Source organism: Ipomoea triloba, chromosome 5 (assembly GCF_003576645.1).
Source record: "Ipomoea triloba cultivar NCNSP0323 chromosome 5, ASM357664v1".
NCBI classification, from domain to species: domain Eukaryota; kingdom Viridiplantae; phylum Streptophyta; class Magnoliopsida; order Solanales; family Convolvulaceae; genus Ipomoea; species Ipomoea triloba.
This window is the reverse complement of record NC_044920.1, coordinates 18,450,255-18,474,354: the sequence shown is the minus strand read 5'-3', so window position 1 is coordinate 18,474,354 and position 24,100 is coordinate 18,450,255. Positions and strand designations below refer to the sequence as shown.

General features: G+C 31.9%; 1 protein-coding gene across 3 annotated transcripts; it reads right to left on the bottom strand.

Moving 5' to 3' along the window:
* Window positions 1–8,800: 8,800 nt before the first annotated feature.
* On the bottom strand, window positions 8,801–12,665 carry LOC116019392 (putative pentatricopeptide repeat-containing protein At1g77010, mitochondrial). Of its 3 annotated transcripts, XM_031259573.1 has the most exons (3): window positions 10,371–12,665; window positions 9,996–10,067; window positions 8,801–9,563 (listed from the first exon to the last, which is right to left on the bottom strand). In XM_031259573.1, the coding sequence occupies exon 1, from the start codon at window positions 12,643–12,645 to the stop codon at window positions 10,597–10,599; it is 2,049 nt and encodes a 682-aa protein (XP_031115433.1). In that variant the 5' UTR covers window positions 12,646–12,665; the 3' UTR covers window positions 8,801–9,563; window positions 9,996–10,067; window positions 10,371–10,596. The 3 variants fall into 3 exon arrangements, with proteins under 3 accessions (XP_031115433.1, XP_031115431.1, XP_031115434.1); XM_031259571.1 differs by having other exon boundaries at window positions 8,801–10,067; XM_031259574.1 differs by lacking the exon at window positions 9,996–10,067.
* Between the last annotated feature and the right edge of the window lie 11,435 nt (window positions 12,666–24,100).

The following is a 24,100-nucleotide window of genomic DNA, read 5'->3' as shown; positions in this document are numbered from 1 at the left end:
TATATCCCAAGACACATAAAAATTCTATTTCATTTATAGTGTAAAAAAAAAAAAAAAAAAAAAAAAAAAAAAAAAAAAACTCACCTTGACAATCTGATTATTTTGTACTGAAGGGGATTGGATTTAAGAATTGTCAAAGCAAACCAATTTGGGAATATGTCTCATCCCCTGGGCTAGGCAACTCTACACATTGCCTAGTGCTTGGCTTACAAACATAATAATGATGGAATCCATGTGCATACTTTCGGCAGCACAAGATTCCTTGTTTCGAAGATGCTAAAATCGTCATCCCACGGAAACACTCCATAGAAATACCTGGAACCCCCAAGGATGAATTGATGGATACAAAGGTGTAAGAACACCTAAGGGGTTCAAGTTTTTCAACAATATACCCTATGAAATTCTTTGTTTTTTGAGTGTAATTTGTAATGAACCACGATTCCTCAACCAACTCTTTTGACTCCTTACTAACCACTTTGAATGTATCTAGTGTTTCTAAAGTTGCTCGACTCAAAATCTCGAAAAGGATATCTTGATTGAGATGGAACTCAGAATCCATTGAAACACAAAAGTAGAGTATGATGATAAAAGGAGTAGTGTTTATATATCAGATTAAGAACAGGACAGGAATTTGAGGTTGTGATGTTAGGGCAAGAAGACGGGAGAAAGAATTGCTATTTCAATGATAACAAAAGTTACCGCCATGTAAGAGTTGTTGTCAAAGCTTTGCTTAAATAATCTTGCAAACAATGATTACTGTAAAATATTTGGGTTAGAATTCTTAAAGGCATGTATATTAAAGAAATATTTAATTAAAGAAATATTTTAATTAACTCGAAGGAAATAAAATAAAATTTAAAAACTTACTTGAACAGCAGAGCAACGGAGTCTGAGTACATGCATACTCTCCAATATGTATCTTTACCTGCAATATAGGTAGGAATCCACGGTGATACGAACTTTATGGAACTTTATGGTAATGTTTCTTGGGCTTTAAGAAATAAAAGTAAGAAATTGAAAATTAGAAGATCCTAGAATTATTTATTCCTTGCACTTCAAGAAATGGTGAATTTGAATTTAGAAAGTGAAATTGTACTTATAAAAGAAAAAGATCTTTTAAAATTATATTAAAGCATGAAATATCCAATCAAAGAAATAAATAAGAGCGTGTCAATTAATCGATAGCATGGATCTATTTTTGCCAGGCCCGGCCCTGGGCAAGGGCAGGCTGGGCCCTTGCCCAGGGCCCATGCTTGGAGGGGGCCCATCCTACCCCCAATATACATATATATAGTATATATATACAAGTATAAGTATAGAATATGCGTATGCTTTAACAAATGGTTAAATAGCTTGGATGGCAGCATATTTGAATTTTAATGCCCCTATTTGAATGGCAAGGGATCGAACCCTAAAAAAAATTCTAGAAAACTCTTACTTGTTGCTTATTAAGTTATTTTCTAATGTAGTTTTTTAAACAAAAGTTACTGAAATTCCTCAACTCTCACTTTTTTGCTCATTTTCTAATGTATTTTTATAAAAATTATTTTTAATTTATATTTTTTGTGCTTAATAGTATTTTTAATGTAGTTTTCAAATATATAAATTTTTATATACTAATACTAAACATATTATAAAAATTTGAATTAAAAATAACTTTAATCAAGTCACGTTAACCAAACAAGACATGTAAAATACGACGGTGGGGTTATATAATATATTTTGAGATTCAATTATGAAAAAAAATTAAAAGATAACTTAGTAATTTACTCCGTACTATTTTTTTTAATGAATATCTAATCAATGTAATCTATAAGCTTCTATTATGTGTCATCGTAATAAAATTAATTTAAAAAAGTTTGAAAATTATCTAGCTAAAAGAAAAGATTTTTATAAAAATCATATAAATATAGAAGATGTGTAATTTATAATATGCTTTCTATTCGAACTATTTTATCTAAGTAATTATATTTAATATTTTTATCACATTTTGAAATATTTTAATTTATTATATATTATGATAACAATGCTATTGCTTATAAGTTTACTCGATTTTAAATTATTTAATTATTTTTATAAACTATAATTATTTAGTTATGAAGGCACTTATACGATTATTTATTATTTTACATTTAGGAAAGCACCTAGAATTTTTTCCATGATTATTGTTGTGTATATAAAATTGTTAAAAACTTGTAAATATTATTTAAAGTTATTGATTGATATTAGTATATTTTTCCTTATTTAGGGTGTGTTTGGTTCGTGGGTTTAGACACTAGGAATTGGAATCAAAATCGCCGTTAGTGTTTGGTTGACAACATTTTAAAAACACACGCAACTATGGGTTTTGATTACCCCTTCAATAAAAAATTACATTTCCTAATTATAAAGAAGTATCATTACATCTTATTGGATGTTATTATATTCGGTGCCTTGATTTTTTTTGTTTTCGTATTTTTAAATATTATTCCCATTATAGGGTCATAGACAACCAAACATCAATATTGGTAATCATTCGAATTCCATCCTACTACTAAACATGCAAAACACATTGACCAAAACTCATTACTATTACCAAGTATTTGATTCCCATTTCGATTTCGATTTCCATGTGTAAACCAAACACACCCTTAATTTAAATTTTAGGTATGAAATATATATTAACCAGGGGCCTATTTTTTTATCGCGCCCATGGGCCTATAAAATGGTAGGACTGGGCCTGGAAATAAAACAAAAACTTGTGTGAAATCCTCTCACGTATCCTTATTTATAAGATGAGTTAGGTTGTTGTAGACAACTAGTAGTTGTGTAAGTATCACAATTCCAGTGATATGTATTACAACATTTATCATTAGTTATGATCAGTTTAAGCTAAAAGTAGTATCACAATTTCACATATAAGTATAACAATATCTATTATAAGTAACGATTTATTTCTAATTCAAATTTATATTAAATTTTCTACAATAAGTATTATAATTTCATTCATATATAAGTAATATTTCACATATAAGTGTTACAATATTTATATTAGAATTACACAAGTATCATAATTTCTATTATGTATTACAGTATTTATCATAAGTAACAATCATTTTACACTAAATAGTATCACAGTACAATTTCATATATAAATTTTACAATATCTATTATAAGTAACAATTTATTTATTTCAAATTGGTATTAAATGTTTTGTAATAAGTATTATGATTTCTATTATAATTAACAACAATTAACTATCCAAGATTTAACCTGTCTCACGGAATAAGATTCGTAAGATGGTTTCACACAAGTGTGACACAAATTATATCGTGGACCGTGGTCCACAATGCATTGTGGACCGCGCATCAAAACGATGTCGTTTTGATTAATGAAAACAGACGGATGAATTCGCGCCACTCACTTTCAGTTTATATACACTGCAGTTACATTTCAACACAACTGCAGTTACATTTTGATATAACTACAGTTTCATTCGATAATATAAAAACACAAATGTGAAACTGTTATTCAGTATCAGTTCATATACACTGCAGTTACATTTCAACACAACTACAGTTACATTTCGATATAACTACAGTTTCATTCGATAATATAAAACACAAATGTGAAACTGTTATTCAGTATCAGTTCATATACACTGCAGTTACATTTCAAAACAACTACAGTTACATTTCGATATAACTACAGTTTCATTCGATAATATCAAAACAAATGTAAGGCAGTATCTTTTGAGATGAACTGTAGTGTCAATTACGGGCTCCGTCTCCCACTTACTGAAACGACGTCGTTTTGGAACCACGGTCCACAATGCATTGGGGACCGCGGTCCATGATATAAGAACTGCAAGTGTGACTCAAGAAATTAAACTGCTGATCGAAAAGCATGAAAGAACAAACACCCTCTGATTATTAGAAGCTTGCTAGTTACTCATTTCTTCCATTCTCCAATTGGCTGGGTCCCAATCCGACCGGAATGGAAAAATATTCATAGGGTAATGAAAACCAGTCTCTAAACACAATCCTATACATCCCCGTCATAAACGCCAAGTTAAAACGAATACTATAACAATTAGAATACTTAAAATGAAAACGCATCTACCAAAGTCACAAGCCTTTAAAAGGTTTCCAAAAATGATGTTGAAACATAATAAAATTTAAATAAAAAATTAGAACTCTTTATAATCTTAATCTTAAAACATGGTATCCAAAATTGCTGCAAATGCCGAATTGAAACTATTATTATTTTATAATAAATGAAAATTTATTGCAATAAATATCTTAATATAATTAATCATTTAAAACTTAATCAAATTCTCCCATCAGTGAGAAGTCAATCAATACAATTGTTTGTTTGTTTTTTTTTTAATACTACTGACTCTGTTACAATGTAGTATCTGTTCATATGTACTTTCTCAACTTACTGGAACACAAAGAGTCAATCAATACAATTGTTAAAATACCATCATAACAGCAATATACCACTTGTATTGCTTAAAAATTAAACCATAATGGTAATAAATCATCAATACTTCTTTAATAAATTTGTGTAGGGCTTTACTCTTTCACATTCATTTGAGTCTCACCAATTTCTTCAAGCTAAGGATTCCCAATGTCTTATTTCATCAATGGTGCCGATAAATATTCAACATCTGAATCGAAAGCGTCAAGGTATATAAATGTTTTTATTTTTTTTCTTTTCTAGTTCTGATCTTTACATAAATATTTTTATCATTGATCTCTTGATGATGAGTTTTCATTTCAATTACAAAAAAATGACTTTCTTAAAAATATTTATGATAGATCTATGTAAAAGATGGTTTTTTATAAACTTTTTTGTTGAACAATAATTTATTAGCTAGATGTTCAAAGATTTTTTCATAGATCTAAGGAGTTTGAAATAGTGATCTATCTCTTTCATGAAGTTGTGGGCTTATTTTGTTTGAGCACAAAATCTTTAATATATAGATCTACTTGTATTCGATGTTGAAATTGCTAAATCAAATATAATTAGATATGACAAAATCTAGTTGAAATTTTCATGATTAGAAAAATTTTACAAAGTTTGATATAATTACTTGAATTGTGATTTAAATTTAATTGGATCACCTTTAATTTATTATTATGTCATCTTTAAAATGAATTCAAAGAATTATGATCTAAAATTCAATTATTGTACTGTCTAACTTTCGATTCACTAACATAACGAGATCTAAAAAGGGCAAACAGTTTGACATCTCGTTGAAAGTTTATGTTAACTTGTATGTGATTGAAAATTTTAGTCAATCTACGATAGGAAAAGAATTAAAAAGTTTTGAAATGCTAAACCATGTTTGACAGCGATTGTCTGACAACCATGATATTAGTGTTTTCTACCAATAGATTTCTACCAACATTACCATTCCTTTTTTTTTTTTTGTTAGATTACATGTTTTTCTTTTCCTCTCTTGAGTCAAGTATAAGATAAATATGGTTGACGGTCTACCATTCAAGAGACAAATATGGTTAACGGTCTACCATTCAAGAGGCATTATACCAACTGTGGCTGGAGATCAACACAGCTTCCGCTTCCGCTATTACGAGGTCAAGTTTCTCGTAAACTATTCTGTATGGTTAGATTATTTATATCTAACATTTGGTATCAGAGTCTTTATAATCTCTGGCCGGTTGATTATTATGCCTAAAATCAACATTAATTTTTATATATACATCAAGTTAGTATATATTTGTATGCTGGAATTTAAATCCAAGAACAAATTAGTTGTAATTTTGTAAGTATACATTTGTATATTGTGTTGTGTATATATTTCTCTTTGGAATTTACAAGCATGGTATATAATTTTTTTTTGATTCATTATATATGAAAATTACGAGAGCTTGTTATGGGTTATATTATTTGGGCCGGATATGGCCCAATTTGGCCAGACTTGGACAACCCTAAAAATAACTTGGTCCTATGTTTGGGCTTGCTTCAAATTTTCATCATCATATTTAGACTTCTTCTAGCCGCAAATTATGCTGTGGACCCATGTCCACCTTCCAAGGTGGACCTGGGTCCAAAACTACGTCGTTTTGTCTTTTTTTTAAAAAAAAAAAAATTAATAAACATATTGCTGAATATAGAGTTGTCAAAAAATGTGTGAATGTAGAGTATAGAAATTTGCCCAGAAATGTGTGAATGTGGAGGTTTCAAATTGTTAATATGGAGTATAGAAATCGTGAATGTAGAGTTATGCATGTGTGAATCTGTAATAGAGTTAAGAAGTTCTAGCAACTTGTAGTCTTGTAATGTGTGAATGTAGAGTTCTCAAGTTGTGAATATGGAGTATAGGACCTGTGAATATAGAGTTTTGAATGTGTGAATGCATAACAGTGGTAATATATTACTAAACATATAATCATGTAATGTGTGAATGTTGAGTTTACAAATTGTGAATGTAGAGTATAGTGTATGTGAATGTAGAGTTTGTGTTCCACATTTCAGGCCAATATGTTTAGTAAAAAAAAATTAAAAAAAAAAAGCGTCGTTTTTGGACCCAGGTCCACCTTACAAGGTGGACCTGTGTCCACGACATAACTACTGCCTTCTAGCTTAATTGTTCAATTTAGTTCCTCATAAATTTATTATTAAATTATCATTCAACTTTAGGCAAATATTAAGTTTTAAATTTGCTATTTGAATTTCAATTTAATATTGATGTGTATATTAAGTTGCCTAAAGTATTGCAATTTATTTAAGGATATATGGGTTAATAATACATTAATATGCAAATTCAAGCATGCTATGTATATTTGTTAAATATTTAATTTATTGTTTCAATTATACATTTATTAAAGTATGCATTAAGGTTGAATTTAGCATATTATTAACTCATATAACATATCATTCAATCTTGGATCCTTATGTCAATTTAAGTAATTATGGCCTATTAAAGTAGCTTGTTTGGTTTCTCATTTAATTTGAGCATATTTTAGTCCTATATTTGACTTGGGACTTTAAAACCTATTTTGAACAAGCTAATTGGGGCCTATCTTGGGTCATTAAAGTTTGGATCTTACCATTATTGATTGATATTTTAATAATAATTATAGCTTTTTTTTGGGTAAATAACATGGTTATTAAGTTTTAATTATTACTAACTACTATATTTTGTTAATGGTATTTATCGTTGGTAATAATATTAAGTTTGGATCTATTTCAGGACTAGACCTTTTTCATCCATGTTATAGCTCTCTTGGGCCATTGAGAATCATAGGTCTAAATTGAGCAATTAAGTGCTATAATTATTGTCTTCGTCTATTTTGAGACATTAATGATTTAAGAATTTAATTGTTATTTTGGCCATTAAGAATTATAACTATTGTTTAAGTTAATTATGTTTTTAATTTATCAATAGTTTTCAGGGTCTTAATAATAATATTAATTCTTTAATTTTAAAGCAATATAGTCAATATATTGTCTGTATAATGGTAAATTAGATATTACCTTAAATTCACCTTCCCTAAATATTATAATAGTCACGTTAATTATTATGTTGTAAATTGAGATTAGTATTTGGCGTCTCTTAATTACAGTTTTGCCTTTATTTTAGTTATTATTAATTGACATTATTAATTACTGTTATCAAGTTTAAGGGCTAATCTCATTTATTACATTTTCATAATAATTATTATTTATTGGTAATCTGTTATATTTGGTACATTGGTAAGATTATCCATGCCACTTTTTTTTATTACATGACTATTAATATTGGCAATTAAGTGCTACCAATAAATATCTTAAGTACCATTGGATGCTGCATCGAGGTTACTAACACCAATAATGAAGATGAGAGAATTCTGTTTTTTTTCTTCTCTTGTGGATCGTCATCGTTGTTAGCACAATGGGAATGGGAAGATGCGGTTTGCATCATTAAGGTATGTCATTAATTATCTTTTATTATTAATTGGTAATTATTGCTACAGTTACAGTTAACCGCTAATTTGGACTAGTCACACATTCTATCTTTAGAAATATGGAAACATTAAGAAGGTGTGTATTACCATAATTTGGTTGTCATTGTTAAATGTTAATGGTGATTATAATGTTGGCTATTACCATTAAATATTTTAATTAATGATACCATTAATATTAATATAGTATTCAGTTATGACTCCTGAATTGTTTCCAATTAAGTTTATGTGACAATGTGACAATCAAGAAAATATTATGGATATTATCATTTTCTTGACGTTAATGAGAATTATTTGTTCTTTCCACTTCAAGAAAAATAAAAAGAAATGAAGGATTAGAAGACACAATCTGAGAATTATTTGTTCCTTGCGCTTCAAGAAATAAAAGTAAGAAATGGTGAATTTGAATTTAGAAAGTGACAATGTACTTTAAAAAAAAATCTTTTTAAATTACATTAAAGCATGAATTATCCAACCAAAGAAATCAGACAAAAACTTGTGTGATCCTTATTTATAAGACGAGTCAGGTTGTAGACAACGGGTTGTGTAAGTATCACAATTCCAGTTATATGTATTACAACATTTATCATTAGTTATGATCAATTTAACCTAAATAGTATCACAATTTCACATATAAGTATTACAATTTCACTCATAAGTAACATTTCACATATAAGTAAACATCACAATTCCAGTTATATGTATTACAATATTTATATAGAATTGCACTTTGTATGTATCACAATTTTTGTTTTAAGTATTACGGAGTACAATATTTATTATAAGTAACAATCATTTTACCCTAAATAGTATCACAATTTCACATATAAATTTTACAATATCTATTATAAGTAACAATTTATTTATTTCAAATTGGTATTAAATTTTTTGTAATAAGTATTACGATTTCTATTATAATTAACAAACAACTATCCTAGATCTAAACTTTCACCGTACGGTGCTCTCCAAAGAGTAACTCTTCTCAAAATCTCACTCAAAAGGTGCTGAGTTGAAATCCCACTCTAACTAAGGATTCTTGTGGTTCCGAACAAGAGAACCAAGGACGGAGAGCTTTCCCCCTTCCACCCAACTCTTTGGTCTTAAGAACACTGGTTTTAAGAATGAGTGATTGCCCTTCTCCGACTCTTACTGCCCAACTTGAGAGCGGACAGCTAATGCGTTCCACTTATTGAACAGGGTTCTACAGTCAGTCCATGACCCCTGAATGCCAAAGACATCCTTGGGATGATCTCGTAGTTCCTACAGGGTGGAGATGATGGGGTCAGTCCATGGATTTTCCTTCTTTTTCTTTTGTCGCATTTCGCTCAAAGGGTTAAAGGGAGATAAATAGTGCGTCAAGCTGTTCGCAAGGGCCAACTTGATCCTCTTCTCCTGAGATCTCGGATGGTGGAATCTTAGGAGAGCCGCCAACCTACTACCGTCCATGTACGATCCATACTGGATTTGACCAACTGCCCAATGATTTATGAAAGTTCGATTGTCTTCATCTTACATTGTCCCAATATATAGCCTTCGAATGTAGCACCTTGTAAGTTCGCACATTCAAGCATGGCCGGCAGACAATTGCGGAAGACTGATTTGTGTCCAAAACTTATGAAAATAATCATGCAAATAAACAATTTAAACAGTCAGCATAAAAGATTAACAAATAACCAACCTATATACTTGAAAGAAACATTATAAAAATTGCCCTCAGATTTCATAGCTTCTAAAAATCACAGACAGATGGTGTAGTTCATCAAAAGCCTTTTTCAACACCGTAAAGAACAGCCAGAAAGTGTGTGTGTGTGAGAGAGAGAATATTAGATTTTCCATCATCATTCATCAGGCAGTGAAAAAAAAATCAAAAAGAAAACTACTAGAAAAAATATATAAATTGATGAAAAAAATTATGGCATTTGCACAGAGTCAAAAAATACACAAATTTCAGGCCGGGATGGGGAATTCACAACCTCTGTCATCACCTGATTACATCTGAGAACTATTAGCAATTGAGTAACAAATTAGAGTGGAGAAGTGTACCTGGATTCATGATGAAGATTTAGAAGATGCTTAGTTTGATGGGTTTAGTGATTTTTGAAAACCATATAGTTTCTGTGGATAAAATTTCAAAATTTAGCAATTAAATACACAGGATAAAACTTATACTTAAGCCTTAACTAAGCCTCCTTTGAGTAATCTGATTAGATGGAAAACTGTCCAAGTATGTGGGTCCAAAATGAACTAACATGGACTTAATGACTAATTAAGGACAGTAAATCAATATATATACATATGTGTATATCCGGCCATATATGCATACATATATATACACATTCAGCATCACTACCCATGTAATATTCAGGCATCAAATCATATATCAATTTGTTTAATAAAATTAATTCCCTTGTCAAGTACCTTGTGATTCGATGGCATCATATTGCTTTTCATACGGAAGGTTTCAGGTTCGAGTCCCATCCCAATAAGACCGACAACCCCATATAGTATCATGATTAGACTATCCATATTTGTAGTAATGAGTAATATGTATAGAAATCCTGTTGTCATAATAATACCATAACACCCAATTTTGCCCAACAAGCTTCATATATGTCTCAAAGGATTATTCAGAAAATCTTAACAGTCAAATCCAAGTATCTCTCCAGCTTTGTCCAGGAATTTTATGAACTCCCTTTTCTTTCATCAAATTCCAAACCAAAGCTGATCTTTCCCATTTCCCAGAAGTTGCATATATACTTGACAATTGTGCAAAAGCACTCGAATTCTCAGGATCAAGCTCTGTAATTCTCTTAGCCACTTGCTTTCCGAGGATTTCATTACCCTGAGCTACACATCCTCTCAAAATCGATGACCATATGCTTGCATCTGCTTCAAAAGGCATTGTCAGAGCGATATTCATCGCCTCCTCGAGGCACCCTGCTCGTACATAAAGATCTACCATGCATGAGTAGTGTTCAATGCCTGGATCTGTATGATAGTCATGTCTCATCGCATTAAACCACTTTTTTCCTTCTTCTAGTAGTCCACAGTGATTACAAGCGGACAAGACTCCTGTGAATGTGATATTTGTGGGCAACACACCAGCACATCTCATTTCACAGAATAAGTTCAATGCTTCTGTTCCATAGCCATTTGTAGCATAACCCATCAGCATAGAATTCCATGAAGCCTCATCAGGTTCAACTATTTGGTCAAATATCTTCCTAGCTTGTTTTATTAAGCCACTCTTGCAATAAAGATCGAGTATGGAGGTAGAAACAATTTGATCAAAATCAATCCCTATGATGATAGCTCTCGCAAAAACCTGTTCACCAAGATCGAGTGAGGAGATGCTGGCACATGCGCTAATCATGCTTGCACAACTAAACCTATCCATCCTTATATCCATCTTATTCATTCTGCAGAAAATATCCATGGCTTCTATTGGTAAGCCATTTTGACACAAACCAGCAATTATTGCATTCCAAGATATCAAGCTTTTATGTGGCATGGACTCAAAAATCCACTTGGCATCTTCTACTCTGCCACAGCTGCAATAAATGGTAATCATAGAATTCAATAAAATAGTATCATGCATTTTAAGCTCACCGAAAATTTTGCAAGCATCGCATGAATATCCACACTTTGCATATGTGTCAATTAAAGCACTAGCAACTATGAGATCGTCTACTAATCCGAGCTTGCAAGCAAAAGCATGTACTAGCTGACAATTCTCGACAATGTGTGCACTACTGCAGGCACTTAAAACACTAACCAAAGTTAAGGAGTCCCCTGTAATTCCTGCCTTATGCATCTCATCAAACATAAAAAATGCCTCTGAAGTATCACCATTTGACACATATCCTGTTATCATTGAATTCCACAATACAACACAAGGATCAGTTTTAACATCAAAAATTTGTCTCGCATCCTTCATTCTACCACAATTTGCATATGCTAAGATCATAGCTGACAAGGAAAAATCATCAGGAATCAGCATTCTACTCAGAATATGGTGAGCACTATCCAGATCGCCACATTTCCCATACATATTAACCAGTGAACTAGCCAATGTAGAATCAATTTCCACTTGATCAACTATAATGTGAGCATGAATCTGCTTCCCCAAACGGAGACTTCCTAAATTCGTACAAGCCTTAACAACCGTAGTCAAAACAAAGGGATCAACGCATGACTTCTCACCGAAACAAGAAAACTCCCTAAACAACCGCAAAGCAACACCAAGAAATCCAGTCCGTGCAAACCCATCGATCAAAGCATTCCAAGCGATAGCATTCTTCCTAGGCATCTCATATGAAAGGCGCCGAGCAGTGTCTAATTCCCCAGCATTTACGAGCCCCAAGATGGCCACATTCCAAGAAAAATCATTCTTTTGGGGCATACTAGAAAACAACCGCAGCGAGTCACTTATCATCCCGCATTTCATGTACCCTTCAAGTAGGGTGTTCCAAGTGAAGTAGTTTCTCTCGGGCATTTCATCGAACATCTTCCGGGCATCAGACATTTGCCCGCACCTTGCATACATCTGGATTAAGCGGTTAGCTATGGTGAGAGCAGAATTTAGAACGCCCCTTTTTAGGAAAAGAAGGTGGAACATCTTTCCATGTAAAAGGGAGTTGGGAGTGTTGATGCTTTTGACTGAACGAGCACAGGATTGCAAATCAATGTCCATTTTTGGTGAACTTTCATGCTCTTGGACGGTTTCTGCTAAGAAGCACTTGTTTAGAGTATTAACATGTAAATTACTCATTTTAGTTTTTTTTTTCTTTAAATACTAGTGATTTTTTGTAAGATAGTGTACTCTCTCAAACATTTTCAGTCCTAAAGTCCCAAAAATTGAAGTTACGCCTCATTTAGGTTGTAAATATATGCCAAGGACCTTGCAGTCCAGTGGAACAGATATGCATTGTAATAGAGATTCAAAAAAGGTTGTAAATATATGATAGATATTGAAAATTTAATAAAAACATGGAAAAAATGCAATTTTAGTCTAATTGTTCATTACTAGTGATTTTAATCCCCAACATTTTACCATGGTAATATATACCCTAACTCTTCAAAAAAATTAATCCCTAAAGCAACAAAACTATTAAACTCTATTAAAATTTTACTTAGTATATTTAAAATTTTATTATCTTTATTTTTATAACATTGTCAGTTTTGGTATTTCATCTGCAAAATAGAGATTTGGCATCTACCCAACTAAAAATCATATTAAAAGACTTATTTGCCATTTAACGGTTAGTGATTAGTGTTTAACGGATAGTAGATTATGTCATTAGTTTTGACCAGCAATTTGTAAAGAAATGTTTTATAAATTAATTGTTTACAATTGAAGATTAAAATGTAAAAAGACACATTTGTATAACAATAACAATAATAAAAATGACGACGACGACAACAATAATAATAATAATAATAATTGTTAGTTTATAATGCAAGGTAACGAGAAAAAACTGTTCGGAGTATCAACTCGGATAATTACTCCATGTACTACTTCAAATTAAACCAAGAAAATCATAATAATAAAAAATCATATATTGATATCGCAATTGGAGAACACTTTCTAATCTGCGGGCCACATCAATAAAATTTCACTTAAATGTTGATTTTGAAAGAAAATATCTTCTTAAGTTTCTACTCAAAAAATATTTTCCAAATCTCCTCTTGATACATACTCTCTTTGCGCTCTCTCTCTCTCCCTCTTTGACACTCAACGCTCTTGGACTCTTCTCAATTGCATTCCTCACTTTTCACCTGAGTTAATTAACCAAGTCCAAGTATGTAGTTATATTCTTTTTTCTTCTTTTCTTTTTTATTTCCAAATGTAGACTTTGTTGTATGTGATGTGTGTTTGGCAAGATAAGCCCAAAACTTCCAAGTTGCACTCAATGTTTTTATACAACATGATGGTTACACTGTCTTGAAAGGCAATAATCCATGAATTGTGAAATGCTTTTGTACAACATGATGGTTACACTGTCTTGAACCAAAAAATGACAATAACTTGAAGACCACATTAGGGCTAGAAAAAGTCGATCCCGCGTAAAATGTTGAGAAGTTTTATGCAAAATTGTTTGAGAAGAGTTGTGGATTGAAGCTAGTTGGGAAGTGGTTTGTGGCAACATACAGTCATGAAATAGGATTCATTGGGAAGATAATTTTATAAATAAAAAAATAAATAAATAAACACAAAAGCTAAGAATTTTCTCAGATTTCTCAAATTTAAAAATTAGAAGAAAAAAAATATGTGACAAAATATTATTGTTTAGTGAATGAATTTACAATGTTTAAATAGGAAATGGATGTATGAAACTTCTCTCCCCTCCCTAGTGAGTAATTGTGAAAATATGCGGCTAATTTTAACATACCAGAATTTATTTTTTTTTAATCTTTACTTGGGAGAAGTTTAAAGTTACAATGGTTTGGATGGAGGAAAATTAGACCTGATTCTAGTTTCTGATTCTTTATTATGCGTTTGGGAAGGCTAAAGCTCACTCTCTTGAAGCTTCATTGAGTGTTAATTTTCCCTTGATGTTATGGCCAACTCCTTCAGTTCAAGCCTAGGTTTGCAAGAGATTTAAATTCGAGAACCTATGGTTAAAAGAGAGTGATTGTAAGAAGATTGTGGAAAGCTACTGGGAAAACTCCAAAGTTTGAGCTCAACGACATGAGTAGATATTTGTGGTAGAGTGGTTTGGAACAACGAGGAGACTTTCTTAAGAACTTCTAGCCGATAATTGATTTTTGTAAACACCATATGGAGTGGTTAAAATTCATAATAGATCACCAAGGACTACTTGCATTTTTGAAGGCCCAGAGACATTGTCTTAATTTGTTGAACCAATAGGACGAGTATTGAAAGAAGCGTGTGAAAGTCTTTTGGTTAAAGGAACGAGATTCTAATATATTCTCAAAATTTTCACAATTTTTTGAAATGTAGAAGATGAAATAATATGATTCTCAGGTTAAAGAACTATAATGGTGTGTGGATGAATAGCTAGGGTTTAGGATTTGAAAAAGAATAAAGATGAGTGTTTTTTAGTCTAGCCCAAGGAATCTCAATCATATACTTGAGTGTGTGGATTAGAAAATTTATCCTAGTTCACAGAGTTTGTCATTAGGAAGTTAGGAATGTTATCTTTAGTATGTACCCTGAAAAGTCTCTTGGACCAGATAGTTTGAACCCATGGTTTTATCAATGTTATTCAAACATCTTGAGAGATTATTTGGTGAGGCTTTGCGATGACTTTATCACAAATGGACAACTTCCAAGGGAGTTAAATCGTACTTAGGTTGTTCTAGTTTTGAAGAAAACTAAACTGGTGGTTATAGGTGATCTCAAGCCCATTGCCTTATGCAATGTAGCCTATAAAATTGTGGCTAAGTGTAGGCGAATTGCTAAAAATCTCTGCTTGATGGGATTATCTCTGAAAATCGAAGTGTTTTTGTCCCTAGAAGATTAATTACCAGCAGTGTGATTATTGCCTTCGAAGTCCAACAATTTCTCAAGAGGAAATCACCGGAGAATTATGGTTTTGTTGCCTTAATGTTGGACATGAGCAAGACATGATAGTGTGGAGTGGACCTTGTTTTGGGCTATTATGTTGAAAGGGTTTCTATGACAGATAAGTGAGCTTTTATGTTAACTTGTGTTTCTATTGTTGAGTATAATATACTAAATGAAGGGGAGGAATTAGGTCATGTGTTACCTCAAAGAGGTCTCAAAAAGGGTAATCCATTATCTCCAAACTTATTTATCCTGGTGGTCAAAGGCTTAAGTGCAATGATTAAAGCCCATGAGATAAGAGGGAACATCCATGGCATTGCTATTTCGAAAGGAGCATCTAAGGTTTACATATGCTATTTGGTGATGATTGCATCTTATTCTTCATCTAGTGAATCTGATTAAGTTATCCATGATGAGTTATGTTGCGTCTAGACAAATTATAAAATTTAACAAATTAATTGCAGCTTGTAAATCGCATTTGTGGTTGTGGGTGTGTACAAGCTATGGAGAGCTCATATTCTTCCTTTAATTCGCCTTGCGAGAACTTCGTATTTAGTGAAAAACTTACAGTGGAACATTGTCATTGCGGAAGACAATTGAAGCTTCTCACTCCATGGATAAATGAAAACCCAGGTTGATGGTTTTGGCATTGCCTTGACAATACAGTAAGTGTTTTCCCAATTGTTCAAAAAAAAATTGGTTTGAAATTTATTTAAATTTTTTTGCTTATTTGGCATTCATCTTCACACTTCATGCAAAGGAGTGTTGTATGAAATTGCTATGTTGAAATCATGTGTTGAACTGTTAAATTGGATGTTAAGAATCAAGCACAAGCACATTGCTATAAGACCCAAGCAAACGGCTATTAAGAATAAAGGCCACTAATAAAAATAAAAAGTTGTGTTCCAAAAAGAGTTGTTCACATTAGTAATGTAACATTCACAATCACAACCATCAAAGTTTTACAAAAACATCAATCACAATCTAGTGGTCCTTCCAACCAATACTAACAAAAGTAAACATAATCATATATTCATATATCAATCAATATCAATTGGGTCGGGTGTTATGTTTCTTTGTCACTTGAAGTTACTTCTTCTTCTTGGGAGATATTGTAGATATAGGTTGACATGGTTATGGTTGGTAGTTTTATTTCATTGCATAAGTTTGCTTGGGGACAAGCAAAACCTTGAGTGTGGGGAAGTTTGATAAACTTAATTTCTAGACATTTTTAGAGTAATTTTAATAAGTGTTTTGCATAAATAAATTAAGTTTAGTGTTGGTCTTATTATAAATATTATATTTATTTATAAGTTACTAGTTTAGATTAGTTTTAATAAGTATTAGGCTAATGTTGCATTTTTATTAATATGTTTTAATAAGTATTAGGCTAATGTTGCATTTTTATTAATATAAATAAAGATGTATTAGGCTAATGTTGCATTTTTATTAATATAAATAAAGATTTAATTTTAACTTTAGGATTAAAGTTATTTGCTAGCTTTATACATTTAGTTTTTAATTAAGTGTTTTAATAATTAGGTTTAATTAAGTTGGGTCATTAGGTTATAATTATCTTTAATTTAATTTAATTTTATTTTATTTGTCTTCGATGGACTTGGCAGCACTCAACAAACAAAAGAGAAAAGAAGGAAAATTAATTTGGTTTCTGCGCAACAGACTAAGGAAAAAAGAAAGGGGAATTAATTAACTTTGAGGGCATCACTACAACAAACTAGAAAAAGAAAAGGGAATTAATTTGGGGGTTTGCATAAACAAAAAAATGACGAAGCAAAAAGCCCATCTTATTTGAGGTGTATACATTTTCGGCTCTGGCAGAAATAGAGAGGAGGAAGAGAAAGGACGGAAGGAGGAGCAGCAGCTTGGTATGGACGTAGGATCATCGGCGAGGAAATTCCAACGAAGAGGAGAAGAGATTCGAGACCTCACCGCAGGAGATTTCTGAGCTTAGGACGCGGCTCTCGTTCCTTTAGGCTTGAATTTCTTTCTTCTGTCTCTACTTTTACTCTTGCTTTTTGTTAGATTAAATTTTCAGATTAATATTTTCTTTTGATATGCTAAATTTCTTGAACAGTTTATGCATTTAATTATGATTAGTGGCTAAAGTTTTAATTAGGGATTTGGATTAACCTAGGATTCGATTAATTGACTATCCTTCATGTGTTGATTCTTCTAATTTCAATTAAATAGTTGAATTGTGATTATATTTATCTTATGTTTTTTAGTTGTGGGAATTGTGATTATATTTATCTTATGTTTTTTAGTTGTGGTTTGTGCGATTGGCCATTGCATATTTCCCTTTTTAGGGTTTATAAGAAGAACTGACAGGTGAATTATGAACCTGGACCTCGTAAGATAAACACACTTGACCTAAACTAGACATAGCTTTAGGTATTTGTGGTGAGTTTTGGTTGTTGTTTAATGGGTTCAATTAATGTTGGTGAGATATCGACGGATGATCACAATTAATTGAATACAACCTAGTAGCTCGACGGAGTATTAGGATATAAATGGAGCAATCATCACTATAATCACACGAATCAGTACTTAGGATGGTTAGTTAATTATATAATAGGTGAACCCAAATCCCTAGTCTTTTCTCAATTAGAAGTTTTCTTAATTTTTAAACTCATAAATATTCTTTTTATTACGTGAATTTCTGTTATTAGTGTCTTGCTCTTATAAACAAAATTGGTTATTCAAAACAACAGTTAATTGTGTTCTTCGTGGGATCGACCCTGGAATACTCCAGGAATTTATACTGTGATTGACTCTGTGCGCTTGCAGAAAATAGCAACCAATCCCTTTTGCTTATAACTAATGAAGGTGTATTCATGCTCTAAATCTTCAATAATCCCCCAAATCTAATTTCAATAATCTTAGGAACCAACACCATGACTCTTTTTTCTCTCATTCAACAATTGCATAAGTTAGTGGGAAGATACAATCATTTACATATATGCCAATAGCTATGAGTAACAATCCACCAAGTGTTGGCAACTCTGTTATACATTGGGGCGGCCTCTACCTCTGGTGGGGTAGAGTAAGCTCTCTTGGTTCCCCTACTAGTTCCTGCCATCCTAACGGGAGCACCTCCACATCTGAAGGGCAACAGAGCTTGCCTAGCTGCATTTCGTATATCCTAATTGACCTTGCGAGGTGAATTCACACTTTGCAACTCGACCATGTTAGCGTACTCAAGCTTACGAGAACACATAGAGACTAGGAACATATGCTTTTTACAACGTTCCCCACAGATATCGCCAATAATGGTTTTATCGTGACCGAATCCACCATAAACCGAGTATAACAATATAAAATGGAATAGGAAAGTAACGCTTTGCGTAAGGCCCAGTAGAAATACGTACAAGGCACAAGCCGAATGACCAACAAATAAATAAATCAATTAATCAATAAAGAGTTGAGGATTAGTAAGCAAATGGAATAGAATAACTTAACTAAGTTACCACATGGATTTAAACCCAAGCACACCAGCAGGGAGGAGAAAACCTAGACCACTGAGCTATCACGTGGCAGATCGTGTCTTGAGGGATGCCTTACATGGACCAGACCCCCTCCTTTTATACTACTGGCAGATCTCCCTGCATCCTCCACGTGTACGGCATCAGGATGCTGTCAACTCCGACCAGACACGCGTCCCACGTCGTCCTATCGTGCAACCGCCCTAACCTTCTATCCACCCACCAAGCGCCACGTACCCAGGACCCTCTAGCAACTCCCCGAAGTACACAGCGAAACAGACACGAACCCGAGCCATGCCATCCATACACCTAGTTGCCCCGGGTGGCAACGCGACAAGCCGCCACCCAAAGAGACCGGCCACGCCGCCGGGGCACGAGGGGGCATAACGGGGGGCTCGACCCTGGGCGGCCAACGCCTCGGGTGGACCCATTCTGCCTCCTAGCTTGCACCCCTCCTCCACTGGGTATGTCTTGTACTACCTTATTCTTGTCTTGTACTCTTCATTCTTTGGGCTTAGCCCCAACCAAAGAAATAAAATTAAACCCAACTCCAATAACCCCATCAAGTACATTTAATGTTTTAATGTAATTTCTATATATATAAATTTTATTTATGTACTAATACCAAATTTGATATTATGAAATTTTAAATTATTATAAATAATTTTAATTAAGTCTCGTTAACTTAACCAAACACGTAAAATGGATGGATGGATTAATATTTATAAAATTGACATGTACATATGGAGTAATATTTATAAAATTGATCATACATCTTTTCCACTTATTTCAAAAACACCCAAATATTGGTCTATTCAAATAGATAAATGAAATCAATCATCACTTTTTACTATGCTATAAAAATATTGGTCTATTCAAATATTTAATTGCAGAATTACAGCCAAAGGAGATGTTGAGGTTTGTCTTTTATGAGTAACTAGTCCACAACGTCATCAGCCAGATGGAAAAAATTGACTTAATTCTAAGGTTAAGATTTTATCTCTACAATTCTACTTATAATTCTATCATCAGAATGAAAAGAATCGACTTAATCTCTACAATTCTACTTATAATTCTATGCAATCTCTAATATCTACTTATAATTCTATGCAATCTCTAATACTTTAGAATTCTATTAATTCTAACTTTAGGAATTTATTAAAGCCATAAGATTTTGACCTGCATTTTCCCACCACTTAAAGTGAGGCCGTTTTGGCAAAAATAGTTTTAGTTTACACTTTGATTTTATTAGACTTTCATCAGCGTTTTGGTTTCCCCAAGTTATTCAGAGCTATTGTTAATGTATACAGCAAATACATGCAATACAAATACCTATTCAAATTCAAATACAAATTAAGGATTAAAGATTAAACATACAGTCAAATCATATTGGACGCAATTCTTTCTATCTTTTTTTTTTTTTCAATACCTCGAAAGACCTTTTGAATACTGAAATCCAAACTTGATTGGATATTAAAGTGAAATTTGATCAAAATTTCTTTATACTTGTTGTTGAAGTAGAAAACGATCCATTTGGTTTCCTCGGTAAATATCTTTGTAGAAGATATGATTTATTCGAACCGAGGTTTATTAGTTTTTAAGTCGCATCCCTAGCGACCTCTTTACTCCAATATACATATTAGGGAAAGATATCTCCCCACAATCATACAAAAAAACTATTCGGTTAAGATTAGTTCAAACCTACATTCTACCGGAAGGCAGAAACAAAAATTCGCATAACTCAAATTATGTACTGCCATATTAATGTTCTCTCTATTTTTTTATAAGGCACCTATGTCCATGCCAATATTCCCAAAAACTATGTCGATCAATTTACCAAACTGTTAAAGGAAGGTAAGGTATATGCTATAAATTTTTTTTTGGTGATTTCTAACTATTACCAATACAAAACCACATAGCATAGATACATGCTCAAGTTTAATCATGAAACTTACCTTGATAGACATAGGAGAAAAGGTTTTCCAAACCTTATGTTTCGTGTTAAGCCTTTTGAGGACTTCATCTTTAGAAAAGATCAAGATAAGGTGTTGATTGGCAACTATTCTTCTTTATATATTATATTTTTTTCCCTTATTTCTCACTCTCGTAATGTATCGATCGGTCATCCGTTAACTCTCGCATCCGTTTAGCTTAGCCCATCCCGCTTATCTGTCATCTCGGTTCATAGAAAACGTTCTTCATGGCCTATTTGCTAAATCGCGAGTTTACGGGGTCACAACTGGAATTCTATAAATAGAGCACGCAAAGAAGGACCTATATGAAAGGAAGATAAAGGCTAGCACATAGGGACATCGCTTTAAGCTCCCTCAATGGGTAGCTCATCTCATTGGCTAGCTAGCTCATATGGAATAGGTGTAATTAGTAAAGTAGTGAAGCTTTACTCTCCAAAGGATAAGATTATAGCAAATATAGTAAAAAAATATAGCATACTAAATTATTGTAAAAACTGTTTTAATCCCTAATTTATTCCTACTTAAAGAAAATCTTATAAAATGCACTCTATGGGATGAATATATACCTGCTGTTATGCCTTTTTTTTAATAACCATGTGGATGAGATCTTATAAAACTATCAAAATGTCATCCACATGGTTATTAGAAAAAGCATAACAAAAAATACATATTCATCCCATATTATACTATTTTCTCTAAGTAGAAATAAGTTGGGGATGAAAATAATTTTTACAATTCAATATGCCATGTTCTCTACTATATTTGGCTTATGGCCTCTTCTATCAAGAAATCCACCAAGGATAACCAACTATAATCTTATATTTTGGAGAGAAACTCCACTACTCTACCAATACAATGATATTTATTTTTATAAATATAATCTATAGGGAAATAGAGAAAAAAAATATAAAATATAAAGTAAGAAAGATTATCAATCAACTCTTTATCTTGAACTTTGAAATTAAGTCCTCAAAAGGCTTAACAGGTTTGGAAAACTTTTTCTCCTATGTTATGTGGTTTTATATTGGTAATAAGAGAACTAATAAAAACAAGAAAAACTGTGTATAGCAATTCTAATTAGTGTTATATGTGAACATTTGAGCCTGTTTGGTTCACTAAAAAATTTTTCCAAAAAACAAATTTTCTTAAAAATTATTTTAAAAATTAAAACTCTTGCAAAAATATTTTTTTCTTAAAATCCTTAATTCAACATTAGTGAAATTAGGAACACCTCTAATATGTATAAAAATTTTATTATATTATTATAATAAAATATACAATTATAATATTATAATTTATAAATTATAATATTTTAATTTATAAATCACTATTACTTATTATTATGGCTCCGTATTATTATTACTACTACTACTATTATTATTGTGTTGGGCATATTAATCACTATACTCATTATTCTATACAATTCTAAAACCAACCATAGAATAAATATCCTTGATAATTTCAATTTTTAATTCCATTCCTCAAATATTTTATTTTTCTAGAACCATGCATACCAGGGTAGTTCCACCGAGAGGGAGAGCCAAAAAGGTTAGAGCATTGACACTGGTAAAATTTTATCAAACTTGGCTTCAAAATTGTTGATATAGTCTGAAGATGCGAAACAAAAAGAAAGGTATGCCACCCAATATAATGTTTAAATGCACTTATTCAATTCCTTTGGTTGCACTTGTCTTTACGTATAATTTTCCTTTTCTAAAATCAATTATTCTTGAAAAAAAATATTTGCACCATGAGACGAGTCGGGTCGAGTCAAGATGCAAATGTAACACTTATATGCACAAATGTCATACTTATATGCTCAAATTAATCAGGAATAAAATTTTTGTTACTTATTAGGGTAAATGTAATACTTTTAAAGGAAAATACAATACTTTTACACTTCGATTTAAAAGTATTACATTTTTCCTCAAAAGTATTATATTTGCCCTTATAAGTGAGAGGCACTTGTTAACATTACTTATTATGAAAAATGTATTACTTTTTCTCTTATAAGTAACAAAAATTGTATTTTTGATTAGTGTTATATTTGAGCATATAAGTGTGAGATTTGCACATATAAGTATAACATTTGCATGGTGCTTTGACCCGACCCGACCCGTCTCACGAATAAGGATCCTTGAGACGAACTCACACAAGTGTGACCCAATAAACATTAAAAAGAAACCATTTTCCAGATATTCTAGGAAATGTATACTACTTAGCCCCTCAAACACTCAAGGACTTTCAGTGTAGTAGACACCCAATCAATTTGTGAAAGAAAGGAAAACATTGATACACACCAAGAGGTTTTGGTATAATATATTGTACTTTCGACAATTCAAACAATTCTAGCATTAACCTTGGAACACGGTGAGGTAAATTTCTTTGCAATGAACTCCATTTTAAAATTCATCAAAAAATTCTTTTTTAAGGCAATTAAGAATTTCCTAACTTAGTGGTTCGTGTGACTTAATAGATCATAAAGGCAAATGTGAGTGTATAGAAAAAAAGATCATAAAGGCAAATATGAGTGTATAGAAAAAAGGCCTAAAAGATGATGAAAAGTATGAATTTGATCCATTGTGCACACATGAAGATTAAGAAACCAGACACAACTCACAATTTACCTCAATGAAAGCAAATGATTAATCCGACAAATCTGTGCTGAACTAAGCTCTAAAAAAATATACCCAGGATGGATCTGATCCATTGTATAAAATGTCACCAAAGCATAAATCAAACGGTGCAGATAATGGTAAGTTGGAATTCTATCATAACCTAGACCAACTCACAAATGAAAAAGATCTTTTAACATAATACTTTTTTTAAAATTTTAAGTTCTTTTTCCTCTTCAACAAAGGAAACCCAACTGTGAATTAAAATAACATATCAAAGCATAATTAAAACCATTTAGATATGAAAATCACCTTTCAAAAATCAAAACATAATTGAAATCATATTTCAATACATTATATGCATACCACAGAAGGATCAATTCCAAACACACAAAAAAAAAATCAAAACATTCAAAAATAATTCCTCAAATAAAAACCTAACAGTCGGAACAAAAAATTTAAAAACAATCAACCCAAATACTAGAAAAAAACCAAAGATTAAAAAAAGCCCTCAGATCTCATAGCT